Raw genomic sequence first — 16,247 nt, forward strand, 5'->3', positions numbered from 1 at the left:
CGGCACAGTGTGTGTGGGTTTGTAAACGGTTGTTTTAATGCTGTTGTTAAATGATGGCCTTATTTGGATTCTCCATTCCCTGGGGAGGAATATAAGAAAAACAAAGTTTGCTTCATAAATTCAGCGTCCTTTAAAATGACTCAACAATATTCAATATGTTTCCTGTGGTTTTTGCCACAGCTGAGAGATGCAGGGTTGCTAACAAGTTTTTTTTAGATCCCCTGCTTTCAAGGTAGAAGTTTGTTTATGAACCACCTTTGTATTTCCTCGCAAAAGTTTGATTATTCCTTCAAATTTCTTTGCACCTACTCCTATTGTGGTTACATTGTGACTGTTGTTGAAACTTGGGCTTCCTCCAGATCTGTGGATCAGAGGCTATAATGCGCAAAGTATGGTGAGGTGACGCAAAGTACTGCAAGTGAAGGTAAAAGTAGTGCACTCTGACCTTTATGGGCCTCAAGAAAGTGCCCATATCGTAATGATCTGGTTTATGTAAACCTAGTTTAATATAATGATTTCAGAATATCGGTTTAATGTCCTCCATGTTTTATTCAAGAGGGATCCCTCATAGAGTCTCTCCTCATGCTTGACCACCGAACAAAGTAAAAATCGGATAAGAGACATACGTATAGAACAGGTAACAACATAATATACCCCAGATGATAAGATATTCAAGTTTCAAACTCTGCATAACAGTCACAAATATCCGTCACAATCCGTATCACTAGGTTTTAATATTAACATTAATGGCCTAAATCTTGTGAGTCACTGCAGCTGCTCTCAGCCTCTGTGATGTGCTTCATGCTGCAGATTTGAAATAAAGCCTCAGTTAAGTCCACACAGTCTCTGCAGTCTCTTACATAAATGTATAATACTGAACATAACACGCAGGAAGCATCAGTTGAACTAGTTTTATCAGAAGAGGGACCATCTTTCAGGATGTGGTTAACCTCCAAACAGGCACTATGGTAACCATGGTAAACTGGTTGTGCATGCAGTGTTGAAGTGTGTGTGAATCAAATGGATAAACAGGCTTTAATAAAGGCAACTGTATCCCTGTGTAGACAAATGGTTGTTGGTGGAGATGATGGTGTCTGTGTTGTGGACCTGGTGTGGAGAGAAGGAATAAACACCCTGATGACAAACGTGGCCTCTGCAGAGGATGTGAGTGTGAACAGTTAGTGTGTGTGTGTGGGTGGGTGTGTGCGGGACAGATATACTGACACTGAGCTATCAAGCATTCACCTGCTGTGGTTCCCCCCCTCGGACTGATCTCTAGACAGAGAGAAAGCAGGACCTGCAGGTGAGTGATAGAAACAAAGGAATGACAGAAAAATGAACTCCCTTTTATCATCAGCAATTTCAGATTCATCTTGAATCACTGTAGAGGATTACTTTTATTTACAAGTCACATGTGTAAGCTTGTTCCAGCTCTTTATTGAAGCTGTAAGATGATTCAAGCAGTTTTTTCTGGGGAGGTGAATCAATAGAGGATGATGACGTCATGATGAAGTCAGAGACGGCTGAGGGAGGAGCTCAGTGTGTGTGTGTGTGTGTGTGTGTGTGTGTGTGTGTGTGTGTGTGGATGTGATTTACAGGGTTCTGTACGTGATCCCCCTCCTCCTCCTCTTCTTTCTCAGGACTGTATTTCTGCTCTGGTCTCCCCTGCTCTGTTTCTCCTCTGTGATGTGACGCTCTGCTGCCCTTTCTGACTCCACTGTGGTTCTGCTGCTGCAAAGGATGAATAAACTGAAACTGTGTTGTTCTCTGCTCAGAGGCTGGATCACTGTGCTCAGTTTGATTTGTTCCTCCTCTCCTCTCTGTGGTCTAAGCTACATTTCTGAGATTTTGGTTTTTTCTCTGGCCATCTGAGTACAGCTCATTATTGCACACTGAGTGCTTTTTTGCCTCAGCAACTGTACATCCGGTTTGAGTATCTGACCTTCAACATAAAAGCACATAATTTTACTTTTTAACCAGTTTTAAAGCTGATGTGAAAGCTTATTCTTGGCCTTGAAAACAATAGTTTCTAGGGATGCACAACATTGGATCTTTTTCCATATCTGACCGATAACTAATACTGATAGCATTATATCCACTTTTTCTTGGCCTAATTGTTAGTGACTGTCAAGTGTCATCTGAAGTGGAATTAACATCATATTATGCATGCATACTCTTATCCTGATGGCCCCACAGCAGATGGAGACAAGAAATACAATGCTTCTCAATGTATGTAATGTTCATTCATCAGGTAAATTAAGAAGAAATATGCTGGCTGATTATGATAGTTCATTTGAAAGCTGATACTGGCTGATACTGATGAAGTACTTGATATTATCAGCGTGTTGGCTGATTCAGATATTTCATTTTAAAGCCACTATCGGATGATAATGTTGTGCATACCTAATAGTTTCTTACTAAATGAATGAAATGAAGTAAACCACATTTTTTAATGCAAAGATTGTAAAACTCTTAATAGGCTGACAGGTACCCAATCAGTGCTGAAACTGCATAACTAATAAATCTATTTATGCGCAAATTGAATGTACAAACACAAGTGCTGGCCTTTATTCTATCATTAAACAACATTGCACAGTTGATTTAATTTGATTGCTGTAGGAGTCACTTGCCAGAATAGGCCTAATTCAGTATCAATTTTTGTTTGGCCAAAAGATTGGAAATATGACATATTATTGCACTCACCTTATATCTGCTAAACAAAGCATATTAATACACTGGAAATCCCAGAGACCTGTATGCTTCGGTCTCCATTTTTAGACAGGATAGAGCAACAGTTATAGTGAAGGACTTGTGGGATTGTGTATTTTAGTAAGGTGATTAACAAAGCAATCTGTATGATCCTTCTGTCTTTGGACCCTCTTTTTTCTTGACTTTGTGCTGTTCTCATTGTGTTACTGGCTTCATTGAACAGAGTGGGGATTTCTGGTACAAGTTATTTCCACTTCCTTCTTAATCCAGAAGCTTGTGAAATAAATTGCAGCCATGCTGATATTTAACATTGTTAGACTGCAGATTTTGTCTTAAAACTGTCTTTTACGTATCTATTTTGTGTATTAACGGTCAAAAGTGGAAAAGCACAAGCTGATTAAGTACAGTTTATCATGTTGGATGGATTTGAAACAATTTGCTGTGGTGCTGCTTTTATTCTGAAAGAGCCAGGCCGGAAGTCTCTCTTGTTGCTGCTGCTCACATCCTAAACGTTTAACCCAGAGGGCGTGACTGACAGTTGTCTTGTCCAATCAAGACGCGGTTTTGTGGCTGCCTGTCCAATCAGAGCGTGGCATTTGTGGGTGCCGCTCCCTGTTGGGTGAAGCTGCAGGACGGAGTCCAACGGCTGTTTTCTCCCTCAGTTACAGTTAAAATACAAAGTTTAGCTGCAGTTAATCTTTATAAAAAGTTTGTCAGAGTGCTCAGGTAACGTTTAGTGTTCTCAAAGGTGTGTCTTTGACGGAAAAGGTGTCGTTTCCTGTTCCGGACTGTGAGTAGTCTTTTCCTCCGCCCTGGTGTTTGCTCCCGTGGTCTGAAGAAGATAAAATATAACGGCTCTGATAAGGTGATTGACAAAGTTTATATTGACACAGTGCTGCGTATGTAGCCTATGTGTGTGTGAGAGCGAGAAGTGGTGTGTGTTTACTGTGCTGCTTTAACTCTTGTTCCGCTGCCTCAGTTAACTTCCACTCAGCGTTATGTGGGTGTTGCCTTCAGGTGCTGCTCGCTCAGTTCATTCAATCACAAACGACACGGTTAGTTCAGGTGCCTCAGGGGGTTGTGGCGACATGGTAACTCTGGATTTGCGAAACTCTCGCCAGTTGCTTCAAAAGTATTCCTGTCTCGCAGTTTTAGGGTGTGACAACGCTGTGGGTAGTGTCTGTTTAGGGTTAGTCATCAAAGAGCAATTGGGTAACGGATTAGGGGAAGATAATGGTTTGGGTGAAAGTGATCACTTCATGGCCTGGAAGCTTTTGCAGTTTTATGTCCAGTAAAAATTCGGATGTGCTTGGGAGATTCAAGCAGAGGTTTGGGAAGAAAATATGACGTTTTGGTTGAGATGTGTCCAGTGGTGGATTGTTACTAACTACATTTACTTAAGGACTTACTTAAGGGTAGACTACTTGTACTGTACTTGAGTATTTCCATGTTTACTCCTTTATATTTATCTGACAGCTTCAGTTACTTTTCAGATAATTTTTGTACTGTTCTGTAGTGAAAACAGTATGACTCCAGATTTGGAGAGTTTGAATGTGCGTGATACACTGAAGGATGAAGTAAAACCACCCATTTGGCTTAATGGCTTTTATGTGGTGAGAAATTCTTAAGCTAAATAAACTATTTGAAACCTTAATGGATCACAAAACTGCTCCTCTGACACCATTAAAAGTTGTCTTTTTAGAGATTTGTGGTTCTCACAGAACAGCCATGCCACAAATTAGGGATGCACAATATTGGATTTTTTGTTGATATCCAGTATGCTGATATATAACAACTGAGTTGGCCGATAACCAGTACTGATGTTTATATCTACTTTTTTACCCACCTGATTTTAGAGATCATCAAGTCTCTTCTATAGTGGAATTAACATCATATTATGCATGCATGCTCTTATCATGATGGCCCACCAGCAGATGAAGACATGAAATACAATACTTTTTAATGCATGTAGTATTCATTCTTTGTGCAAAATAAGAAAAAGCAAGTTGGTCGATTCTGATATTTCGTTTTAAAGCCAGTATTGTCTGACACCAATGATGTACAGATATTATTGTGCATCCTGACCACAGACACATTATGCTTATGGAATATGTTGCATTGCTGTAGATTAAACTACCCAACAGTAAATAAAGGAGTTAAAAATAGCACATTAAACACCTACAGCAGTAAAATGTAACATACACATTAATGCAGCAGTAATATTAATCCAAAAACATCATATAATAGGAAAACACTGACAGGGAGCTTTTTACTTAGTAAATTCTCCTAATAATACTTAAATACCTTTTACTAAAGTTAGGTTATGAATGCAGGACTCATACTTTTCATGGGCTATTTCAACACTGAGTTATTGTGCTTTTATTTAAGGGATGGGTCTGAATACTACACACTGGGTGTGTCATTAAATTGTCTGTATTCTGGTGCCTATATTGATGGTTGTCTTTACATCAGACAGTGGTGGAAAAAGTATTCAAGTCATTTACTTAAGCAAAAGTAGCCATACCACTGTATTAAAATACTCCCTCCAAGCAAAAGTCCTGCAGTCAATATTATTTTTGTAAGTATGAAAATATAAGAAATAAATGTACTGTAAGTACTAGAAGGAAAAGCACTCATTAGGCAGATGGCCCCTGTCAGTGTTAAACTATTAAATTATTATCAAGTAATCATTGTTAAAGTGTTTGTTAGCATTACTTCGATTTTGTAGTCGGTCGAAGTGTAGCTTATTTTATCTGTAAAGTAATTTAATCTGTAACAATGCATCATATTTAATGAACTGATCATATGTTTCATAAGTAAAACCTAAATTTGAAAACAAAGTAATAACTGTAACTGCTAAATAAATATAATGGAATACAAATTACAGTATTTGCCTCTGATACGCAAGTACAAGTATCCAATTTCTAAAAATAGAAATACTCAGGCTTCAGCTGCTCCTATGTGATGAGTTTCTGCTTTTCTCTGTTTGTTTGCTGTTGCTGTTCTTAAAGAAAATAATTTCCAGGTTAATAAAAAACAAAGGGGGGAAGCGCGACTGTGATCTCACAGAAATGAAACTCAGAGCAGGTGCTCCTGATGCAGAAGTAGGTATTATAATTTTTAATGAGGAAGACGATGACTTCCCCACTCCCTAGCTAAAGTTCTAAAGATATTGTACTTTGGTAAAGTACAAAAGTCTTCAGCAATGTTGCTACATAGACCAACAAGTATTAACTGCAGTAATCAACAGATTTATCAATAATCCTAATCAAAATAACAATTAGTTGAAGCCCTGAAGTCTTTATCTACAAAACAGTTGCTCCCTCTGTTCCTACATGTTGTCAGCAGTAGTATTCAGATGTTTGTGAAAATAGAAAAACAACAATTTAAAAAAACACCGTTACAAAATAAAAGAACGTTAAAAAAGTATTATCAGCAACATGTACTTTATAAAAATAAAACTTTAAAACCTTATGGAGGCAAAACTGGCTCAGTCAGTCTTACATCATTATTTATTTTACTATTAGATGAGTAGTACTGATGCATCACTATGTAAACAGTATTTTAGTGATGTGGCTGGCTGTGACAGAAATTATTTTATCCATTTAAGCAGTTGGGTGGTTTAATTTACTATATATAACGGTGGGTTTTATTTGATTTGCTCATTGTAAGTTTTTAAAATCTCCAAGTGCAAAGTGACAAGTGGCTGTAGCTGATGAAAACATGACGTGGAGTATGTGGAGACGTGTTTCAGTCTGAACTGTAGTGGGGTTTAAAGTACAAGTTCATAACTTGCTTTTCATTTTGGCATAATGACAGTGACTGACCACATCTCCTTTATGAGAGTTTATGCACAACAACATGTTACAGAGGGCCCAGCCCCAGTTTATAAGGCTTCAGCTGTGGCTCAGTCTGTTTGTTCAATGTCTGTTGGAGGATCAGGTCCCTCCTTTGCATGTGGAGAAGGTTCATTTATACAGTCGTAAAGTGTTATCTCAGCACAGTGTCACAGAGAGCTTGTGTGACACATCGTAAAGTAAAGTGCGCTTCATGTAAAAGAACAAGATAAGTAGATCACAGTTGGAGGAACCTGTCAGCAGAACTCTTGTGACTCTTAATGCAGATCAATGACATCAATTTTGAATCGATTACCAGAAAAGTTACAGATGAATTTTCTGTTGTACTGAATCCTGAACTTGAGGTCTCTCTCTGTCCCCCTTCAGATGACGGACTGTGTCAGTAAAGTGGAGCTAAGCATCTCCTGCACTGACCTGCTGGATAAAGATGTCGGATCCAAGTCTGATCCTCTGTGTGTGCTGCTGCAGAAGGCAGGAGACAAATGGACCGAGGTAAATTCATATTAAAGGATCTTTGTTTTATTGTACTTTTAACTATATGTGAGATGAATGAAACAAACCGTCCCTTCTCTCTGTGTGTCAGCTGGGTCGTACTGAACATCTGATAAACACCTCCAGCCCGTCCTTCAGTCAGCGTCTCAGGCTGGATTATCACTTTGAGACGGTGCAGAATCTGAAGCTGGGGGTCTACGACATTGACAACGCCAGCAAAGACCTGGGCGATGATGACTACCTGGGAGGGGTTGAGCTAACGCTGGGACAGGTACACACCATACCAGACCATTACACACTCACACTAGGCTCAGTAGAAATAAACTTTAGTTTTCGTTGACTTTGGTTCAGTGGAAAGAGATGGGTAGATCCATCCAAGTGTGTGAGCTCTTCAGGCTGCACAGTTTTTCTTGTCAAACATTCATAATACGCTACTGTTGGTTTTACTGGTTTGGAGACACAGGACCTTATGCTGCAATATTCTCCCAAATTTCTTACTTCTTCTCTTAATTTTCTGTTAAGAGAAAAAATAAGAGAAGTCAACTCTAGATGCAGTTACCATCCTTAACCATCCAAATCCACTCTTACCCAGGTGTGCTGAGTGATGAATCCCACTTCATCATAAGTCACCTATTAGCATAGGTAACGCCCCCTAAACACTAGATAAAGGCAGGTGAGGTGCTGTGTGCAAAGACTCTGTCACGTGCCCAAATATTAATTGGGCATATTAATTTTCTACTTAACTGACTAAAGGTTTTAGCTACACTTGTACATTTTGGTTTGTTTGCAGAATTTTAATTTGTGAATTAACTAGTAACTAAAGTTATCAAACAATCACAGTGGAGTAAAAAATACAATATTTCCTCTGCAGCGTAGTGGAGAAGTAGACGTGGGAAAAGATTAAAATAATCAAGTAAAGTAAAAGTACCTCAAATTTAGTAGAGCATGCAAAGACACGCTGTAACTGAAATTACAGTAATTCAGATCAATGGATGAAGTACAGTAGTATGTCTTTAGCCTTGAAATAATTATAATTAGGCTGCTCTGAAACATAATCTTAGTTTGATCATATAAAACATTTTTTTAAATGTTCCTTAAATTTAAAATTGCTGTTTCTTCATGTTAAAGAACAATTTGTGGATTTTCTCAAACCAAAGAAAAGAGCAAAAATAAGAAACATTGGTGAATCCCAAAAATCATGGGGTACTAACAAAATAAAGACTCGAGGATAAGAACAAAACTAAGAGAAATTTAAGTTTCTCACATGAGGCCCAAAGTTCCTGATTTAAATGTTATGGCAACTTTTAAGTGAATTAAATTTCCAGTGAGATGATATATTTTTACTTTAAAAGAAAAAAAAATCTGACAAACTTTGATTTTGATTCACTCTCATCTTCAGCCTTTTTACATTTCCCAGAAATCTGTCAGTGTGTTCAAACAGTACAGAACAAGTCAGATCCCCGAAAACTTGACTTTTTAATTCCTTAAAGGAGCTGAATTATTTTTATAATGATTAATCTGCTTATTATTTTCTTAGTTAATGAATTAATCCTTTTGTCATTAATGTCAGAAAATAGTAAAAATAATAATAATAATTTATATACTGACAAAAACTTCTACAAGAAAAATGCCTCAAACTATTAATAGATCATCAAAACAACCAATTAATTATCTCTCAATTGATTAAATTGTAACAGCTCTCACATACATAGGAGATGAGCTTGCATTGTTTCTTGTGTCTAGTGGTGTGACAGCTCCCTCTGGAGGTCATACACAGTCATGACCCTGTGATGTCTCCGCTGGCAGCTCAGTGGCTGGTTTTAAAAACTAATCAGTGTATGAACGTCATGTTGGAGGACATTGTTCGTATCACAGTATCTGTTAGAAACAGAGTCAGACTGATGCTGCAGGCTGTAGGCAGAGATCAACAGTGCAGAGTAAAGCTGATAATGATTTTCAGTTTTTACAGAGTTGTTTCAAAGAGGCTGAAAAGTTTCTGGTCCAGGTCCACAGAATGTTATGTGGGCCACAGTGCCCACTGCTGGACAAAGTGTGTAATCACAACACTGTATCTAGTTGTATTCATGTAGTTCTTTAAAGTGCTTTATTTAGAGGCTGCCATCTCCACAGTACTAACAAATACTAACTTCCTCCTCTCTGTGTGTGTATTTCAGATAGTATCCAGCAAAACTCTTACAAGACCTCTGCAGCTGAAGAAAGGCAAACCTGCAGGAAAAGGAAGCATCACGGTATGTACTGTGTCATCATTATTGAGCTAAATGTCATATCCCGGGGCCTGTATCACAAAGCGAAATCAACCTTTCCTGGGTTACCCAGACCTATCCTGGGTTGACTAACCATAACAATGGCAATCAGGATAATCAGTATCACGACGCTGGATATCAACTCGGTAACTCAACCCAGGGTTGCTTTATCAAGAGCCGTGAATGCGCACGCAGAGGACCAATCACAATCATGAGAGAATCGCAGTGTCACTGAGCGTCACTGAGCGTCGTCACAGAGCGCCGTATGTGAGGGGAAAAAAGGTATTTCTATTAATTCTACTAAAATATGAGGAGGAGAAAAGCAACTTTACAGAAAAGGACAACACCGTGGCAGCTGCAGGAGGAGGATACATGCGTGACAACGCGTAACGGGATGAATAATGTTTAGTTTTAGTTTAGATTAGTTTATTTTCACATAATGTTAAAAACAGACAGTATAAAATTTACAAGATTAAAAAAAGAAACGTGCTGGAGAGGTTAGAAGCCACTAAAAGCTTATCAAAGAAATTCCCCTGTCAAAACATCAATGAAATCACATAATAGACAAGAAAAAAAAACGGGTCAGGAAAGAAGAAATAGAGGAGGAGAGAGGGAAAAATCAAGACAAAACAAGGTAGCAAATAAAATGATGTGTAGGTTAAATTACTCATCACTGGTTCAAGTAGCTACAGTACCTGTACCTGTACATCTGACACTGATCACACCCTTGAATCCCATGAAATCAATGCTGCAGATGAATTGCGTGTATTACAATTATCATCTAACATCATTGCGTCTGATAAACTGGTCTTCTTTGTCATAACGTTATATATGCTACAATAAAGCTTAAAGCTGACGCCACAATTAAATCATATCAACACCAAATTGATAGTCTGAATAAAATCATCCTAATATTGAGCTGTGTTAGAAATTAACAGCTGCGCAGAAATATACCTAGTGTCCCTCTTTAAAAAGCAAAAAGGAAAATCCCTGAAACACCATGAAGTGTAGACATGATAGGCTACTTTCCACATTTCCAGCAGCAAAGCTGTCAATTAGGCCCATTATCTTTAACAGGGATCATTTCCTCCAACAAAACAAAATGTTGGCACTAATTAATGGTGCTTTTAAGTGTTCGCAAATGATCAGTTTCTTTCTTATGAAGGGGTGGGATGAAATTTTGACTTCTTTCCACTCCTTTTTGAACAATCTTTTCATTGTCTGTTGTTGTTGCTTTCTTTTCTTTTTTAATGTTCAAAATAAACTTTCGAATCAAAATCAATCAAATGAATTAAACTTCCCGTCATGACTGGGCTGCATTTCTGTCAGCGGAGTCTTTTTTTTTCCCGAACAGTTGATTGGCCAGTGGGTGGTGCGTTTTATAGGATCAGATTCAACCCTGAACTTACCCTGCTCCGGAGCAGGGTAGCCGTTCAGAGTACGTTACCATGGTGATCTACCGCGATAAGAACTGAACCGGCTTCGTGAGGCTGAAAACCCAGGGTTAATCCAGAAGTTACCTCGCTAAGACATTAATCCTGCTTCGTGATACGGGCCCCTGTTCTGTAATGATTACAACAATATTTAGATTATTGTGTGTGTGTGTGTGTGTGTGTGTGTGTGTGTGTGTGTAGGTCACAGCAGAGGAGATAAAGGACAACAGAGCCATTGAGTTGGAGTTTGAGGCTAAAAATCTGGACAAGAAGGTAACTGCTCCTCATCATCTTCCCTCTTTTCTGCGTTTTCTTCTTTCTCATCTTCATCTTCTCCACCTCGTCAGGACTGTGTGGCACAAACTCTTTTTAGATCCTCCATTAGTTTTGGGTGTGAAGGCCTTCGTTAGTTCTTAGTAATTCACTGTATCAAGTTGTACAGTTAAATCTTAAGGAATGTTTTTGCTAATGAAGATTTTAGTTAGTGTGTGTAGTGTAAGAGTTTCTGTTGGCAGGGAGTAATAAGGAATAAGATTACTTTGAAAAGAGTAACGAGTAATGTATTTTTAAAGTGTATGTATATACAAAGGTACAGAAAAAAACAGGTGTCTGTTTTTCTGTTTTATAAATCAGCTTCCTGTAGAAACAAATACATAAACCAGTTACCTGAGGACATGAATGTGCTGAATGAGAACGCAGCATGTTTTCTTTTCTCTGTCCAGGATACATTTGGGAAGTCTGATCCATTCCTGGAGTTTTCTAAACAAGGGGATGATGGAAAGTGGCATCTTGTCCACAGAACGGAGGTACACACACTCACACACATTTACACTTCATACTCAGAGTGACTGCTGCTTATTCAGTCATGAATATTTAACGTTATAGAGAAATAGTGTCCTCACTTTCAGTGTCTGAAACCATGATCGGTCTAATGGAATACACAAACATTTTAGTAATGATGAAGATTTGTGTGTATGTGTAGGTGGTGATGAACAACCTGAATCCCAGCTGGAAGAAGTTCACTGTTCCTATGCAGACGTTCTGCAGCAGCGACCTCGACAAACCAATAAAGGTTCAACCAATCAGAATCCACACCTACTCAAAACAATAAATAAAATCTTAAACGGTCACATGACATCTCCTCTTCCTCTGCAGGTGGACTGCTCCGATTATGATAGTGACGGGTCTCATGATCTGATCGGTTCTTTCATCACTAAAGTGTCAGAGCTGCAGAAAGGTGGACAGGTGAGCTCACAGATGATAAAAACATTTGATGTGTTTCTGTCGGCTGGTCAGAGGTTAATGAACTGTCCGATGTGTCCTCCAGGTGCAGTTTGAGTGCATCCACCCTGAGAAACAGAAGAAAAAGAAAAGCTACAAGAACTCTGGAGTCGTCTCTTTGAAGAGCTGCAAGGTAGGAACCACATTACCCAGAGTTCTCTATTTTGTAAGCCCTACAGCTGTCAGTCTGAAAGCAGATTTGATCAAACCTTACCATCTGTAATTTGAAGCGAGCAGTGTGACTGGCTCTGTGAGTAATACTCAGGAAGTAAACATCAGTGTTTGTAGGTATTGATTTTTACTTCCTCTTCACCGCAGCTCTCTGTGCCCGCAGTGAAACTGGATCTGCCATTATAGATGTCTTCAATGTGTTCACTACATAGAGGCAGCTGCATGTGTCTTAGTGATCACATTCACTAAGTCAAACATAAAAAATATTAAAATAAAAAACACCACCAATGTCAACTGACCTGTAGACCACATTCATACTCAGCGACTTATGTTTGGGTCCTCTACCAGAGGCCTGGGAGTTTGAGGGTTCTACGCAGTATCTTAACTGTTCCTAGGGCTGCACTTTTCTGGACAGAGACCTCAGATGTTGTACCTGGAATCTGCTGGAGCCACTCTCCCAGTTTGGGGGTCACAGCCCAGAGTGCTTTGATTACTACTGGCACCACTATTGCCTTTACTCCCCACATCTTTTCTAGGTCCTCTTTCAGCCCTTGGCATTTTTACAGCTTCTTGTGTTCCTTCTTCCTGATGTTGCTGTCGTTTCTCGATCAACACGATATCCGGTCGGTTAGACATCACCAGTTTGTCAGTAGTCCCACAGGATCTTGAGCAGCTGGATAGCTCATTGCTTAAGGCTGCTGATTTTGGCGGGAAGATCAGGGGTTTGATCAGGGTGGGGCAACACATCCAGTCTGGGCCCTCAGGCAAGGTTCCTAATGCTGCTAGCCCCCCTTTAGGATGAGTGAAACCACAAACACAAGAGTCATATCAGCTTGGGCGTCGCTCAGATCAATAAGACTGGTAGAAACTGGTTGAAACAAGCCCCTGGGAACAGTGCCGGCCTTTAAAGCCAATTTTACGTCGTGGCCAAAATTGGAATTACACAGTGCAGGTCTGTCATGTGATGCCACTGGGCCCGGAGCACTAAATTAAGGGTTAGCTATTCAGAAGTTTGCTGCTCGGCCACACTCAGCCGCCATAAAAGTCTCAGGTGCACTTGCTCTATGGGCTCAAAAGTGCAGAAGATCTGTTAATTTCTGACCACGGAAATTGTGCTTTTTGGCATCATTCAGGTCTCTACATACATCCATTAGTTTGAAATACATTTTAGCTGCTGTTGTTAATACATCTGTCTATAAGACGCACGTGTAATCTTTACTCCTTTCATGTGTACTGTAACTACTTCACTAAGTCTGTGGGAATGGAGATTTACAGGCCGTCATGCATAACTCAGGCTTCACTCGCACTTTTGTGGTAACGGCTGCCTGAAGTGTGTTTTTTTTTCTGATTTATGTCTGTGATTTAATTGATTGTGTATTTTATAATTTCCCCGTAATTTACTCTTTCATTTACACTGTCTGTTTGCAGATGCTGACTCAGTACAGCTTCCTGGACTTTGTGATGGGCGGCTGCCAGATCAACTTCACCGTATGTCAACACCAATCAACTCTTACACGCTCTAATAGCTTTAATTTAATTTCACTAATCACATTCAAGTTTATGTGATTGAAATAAAATCACATGTTGAAAAATTATGTTCTTGAGAAAACAAGGTGATTGATCTCAGTATCCCGAGATAAACTGACATACATTCAGACTTTTCAGTTATTAACAATAACCTCTGAAATGATTAAATACACACTTTATAAACGGATTAAATTAACATGTGAATGATGTATTTGAATAAGGAATGAATGTTGTATGAATACTGTAGGTTGGGATCGACTTCACCGGCTCTAATGGTGACCCTCGCTCACCCAACTCTCTCCACTACATGAGTCCAGACGGGTTGAACCAGTACCTGTCTGCTCTGTGGTCTGTGGGTCAGGTGGTCCAGGACTATGACACGTTAGTACACACTCACTCAAACACAACCTATACCTGAAAAGCCACACCTTCAAAAATGTGCACAGAAACCCTAAACCATGCAGATACAGGTCTACATCCATAACCCTACACCCCACATCCTACATCTACACTCTGTGATCTTAAAACTGTTGTTCCTGCACCCTACAACCTAAACCCTGTCCCCACACCCTATGACCTAAAGCCTACACTCTAATCTCTTTGTCATACACCCTACACACTGAATCCTATACCCCCCACCCCACCAATGCCACCACCTACACCCGAAGCCCTAAACTCTACACCCTAATCCCTAAATCCCATTAGCGATGTAGAAACTGAATCATTATCGTAACAAAAATGTTTTTTGGGTTTTTTTTTATTAATGTGACTCTAACAATGGTCATAACATGGTCCTGTTTCCTGTTTCAGTGATAAACTCTTCCCAGCCTTCGGTTTTGGAGCCAAACTGCCTCCAGACTACCAGGTCAGCTCTCTAACTAACCAATCGCAACACATCATTCTGCATGCTCCACTGGTTTCTCAAGTGTGACATCATTTTTAATGAGTCTGTGATGTACAGTGGTTTTCTGATTTTGTGATTTGGTTGAATTAAATGAGTCTTACTCTGATTGGTAGTTCAGATCACGATCAAAGAAATGAAAGTGAGGAAAGTAAACAAACACCTAAATTTAAGAATACGTGAGATCAAAACAAACTAGTTACAAAGGCAAGATTATTTACTTAGTCATTGAGCTCTTTGGCAGAAACTTTTTGTGATAGTTTGTGTTACTGTTCACTGGCGCATGGTAAATATGCTTTGTTCTTTCAACACTGGAATTTGTTGTGAATGTACTAACTAGCGTCAAGACGGTCTTGAATGACAGTTACAGACAACCGCCGTCTACTGGTGTATAGAGTTATTGCCTCCCACACAGGTGCAGAACATTTGTGCTGGTTGGCTGTTGGCTTTAGTCTTTGCGGTGTGTTCATGTGCAACTTTTGGCCGAGGTCTGGCAAAGTTGGTTTGGTGTGTCTTGGCCTGAAAGCTCGTCGATGATTAATTCTTGAACTGCTGTGTTGTTGATCTTGCAGGCTGCACACCATGAGTTTGCCCTCAACTTCAACCCCACCAGCCCCTACTGCCAAGGTGTACACACACACACACACACACACACACACACAGTAAAAATCCTCTTTTCTAAATCTTACTTAAAGTACTCAAATGAAAAAACAAAGCTGAGCCAACATGTATGTATTGATTGAAATCTGATCCAGTCAAACTACCATAATAACAGCAATGTTAGGTTGCATTATATTGATGACAGTTGTGTGTCATGAGGTTTGGAGAGGGCGTCTTTGTTTCGTATAATAGCATTGAGTACGTTAACACACAAGGTCTCACTGACACACACGCTGTAAAAGCTCCGGGGAAACTGGAGCAGATTTTGGTAAGCACTTCTGAAAAAGACCGGGATTTAAATTCCCGTCATGCAGTCCTAATTTGAAAACCCATTTTCACTGTTTCCATGTTTGCCCTGATTGTTTCAGCTGCGCAGCATGTGTAGAATATTTCCACCTCGTTAATCTACTTCCTCTCCGTCTCTCAGGTATTCAGGGGATCGTTGAGGCCTACAGGATGGTTCTGCCTCAGCTGAGACTCTCTGGACCCACAAACTTCTCTCCCATCATCAATCACGTCGCTTCCATCGCCTCCCAAGCAGCACAGGTCAACACTGCCTCTGTAAGGACACACACTTGCACACACTCACACACACACACAGTTTTTTTTTTTTTTTTTTAAACCAAAAACACACACTCACCTGTGTCTGTGTCTCTCTGCAGCAATACTTTGTCCTCCTCATCCTCACTGATGGTGAGATCACAGACTTCGACCAGACCCGGGACGCCATTGTCAGGGCGTCACGGCTGCCGTTGTCAATCATCATTGTGGGGGTGGGGCCTGCAGACTTCAAGGCCATGGAGCTTCTGGATGGAGACGACGGGAAGCTGAGGTCGACAGTGGGGGAGGCCATCGCCAGAGACATTGTCCAGTTTGTCCCGTACAGACAGTTCAAAGACGTAAGGCTGTTGTTTGTGTTTGTTCATAAATAAACAGTCATGCGACCTGACTG

The 16,247-nt window shown here is 39.9% G+C and overlaps 1 protein-coding gene across 3 annotated transcripts in view; it reads left to right on the forward strand.

The window, feature by feature from the left end:
• cpne1 (copine I) overlaps nt 1–16,247 on the forward strand; it is a 29,522-nt gene that overhangs the window by 11,172 nt on the left and 2,103 nt on the right. The window contains exons 1-15 of one of the 3 annotated variants that reach the window (XM_049581473.1): nt 3,307–3,574; nt 6,933–7,058; nt 7,150–7,329; nt 9,233–9,307; nt 10,957–11,028; nt 11,478–11,561; nt 11,738–11,827; nt 11,911–12,000; nt 12,083–12,169; nt 13,636–13,695; nt 13,982–14,115; nt 14,545–14,599; nt 15,208–15,262; nt 15,723–15,856; nt 15,958–16,194. In XM_049581473.1, the coding sequence (XP_049437430.1) occupies nt 6,933–7,058; nt 7,150–7,329; nt 9,233–9,307; nt 10,957–11,028; nt 11,478–11,561; nt 11,738–11,827; nt 11,911–12,000; nt 12,083–12,169; nt 13,636–13,695; nt 13,982–14,115; nt 14,545–14,599; nt 15,208–15,262; nt 15,723–15,856; nt 15,958–16,194 (1,479 nt within the window). In that variant the 5' untranslated portion in view covers nt 3,307–3,574. Of the gene's footprint in view, nt 1–3,306; nt 3,575–6,932; nt 7,059–7,149; nt 7,330–9,232; nt 9,308–10,956; nt 11,029–11,477; nt 11,562–11,737; nt 11,828–11,910; nt 12,001–12,082; nt 12,170–13,635; nt 13,696–13,981; nt 14,116–14,544; nt 14,600–15,207; nt 15,263–15,722; nt 15,857–15,957; nt 16,195–16,247 lie in introns of those variants that run through there. The other 2 variants (XM_049581650.1, XM_049581560.1) reach the window with 2 other exon arrangements.

Source organism: Epinephelus fuscoguttatus, linkage group LG1, assembly GCF_011397635.1.
Source record: "Epinephelus fuscoguttatus linkage group LG1, E.fuscoguttatus.final_Chr_v1".
NCBI lineage: Eukaryota > Metazoa > Chordata > Actinopteri > Perciformes > Serranidae > Epinephelus > Epinephelus fuscoguttatus.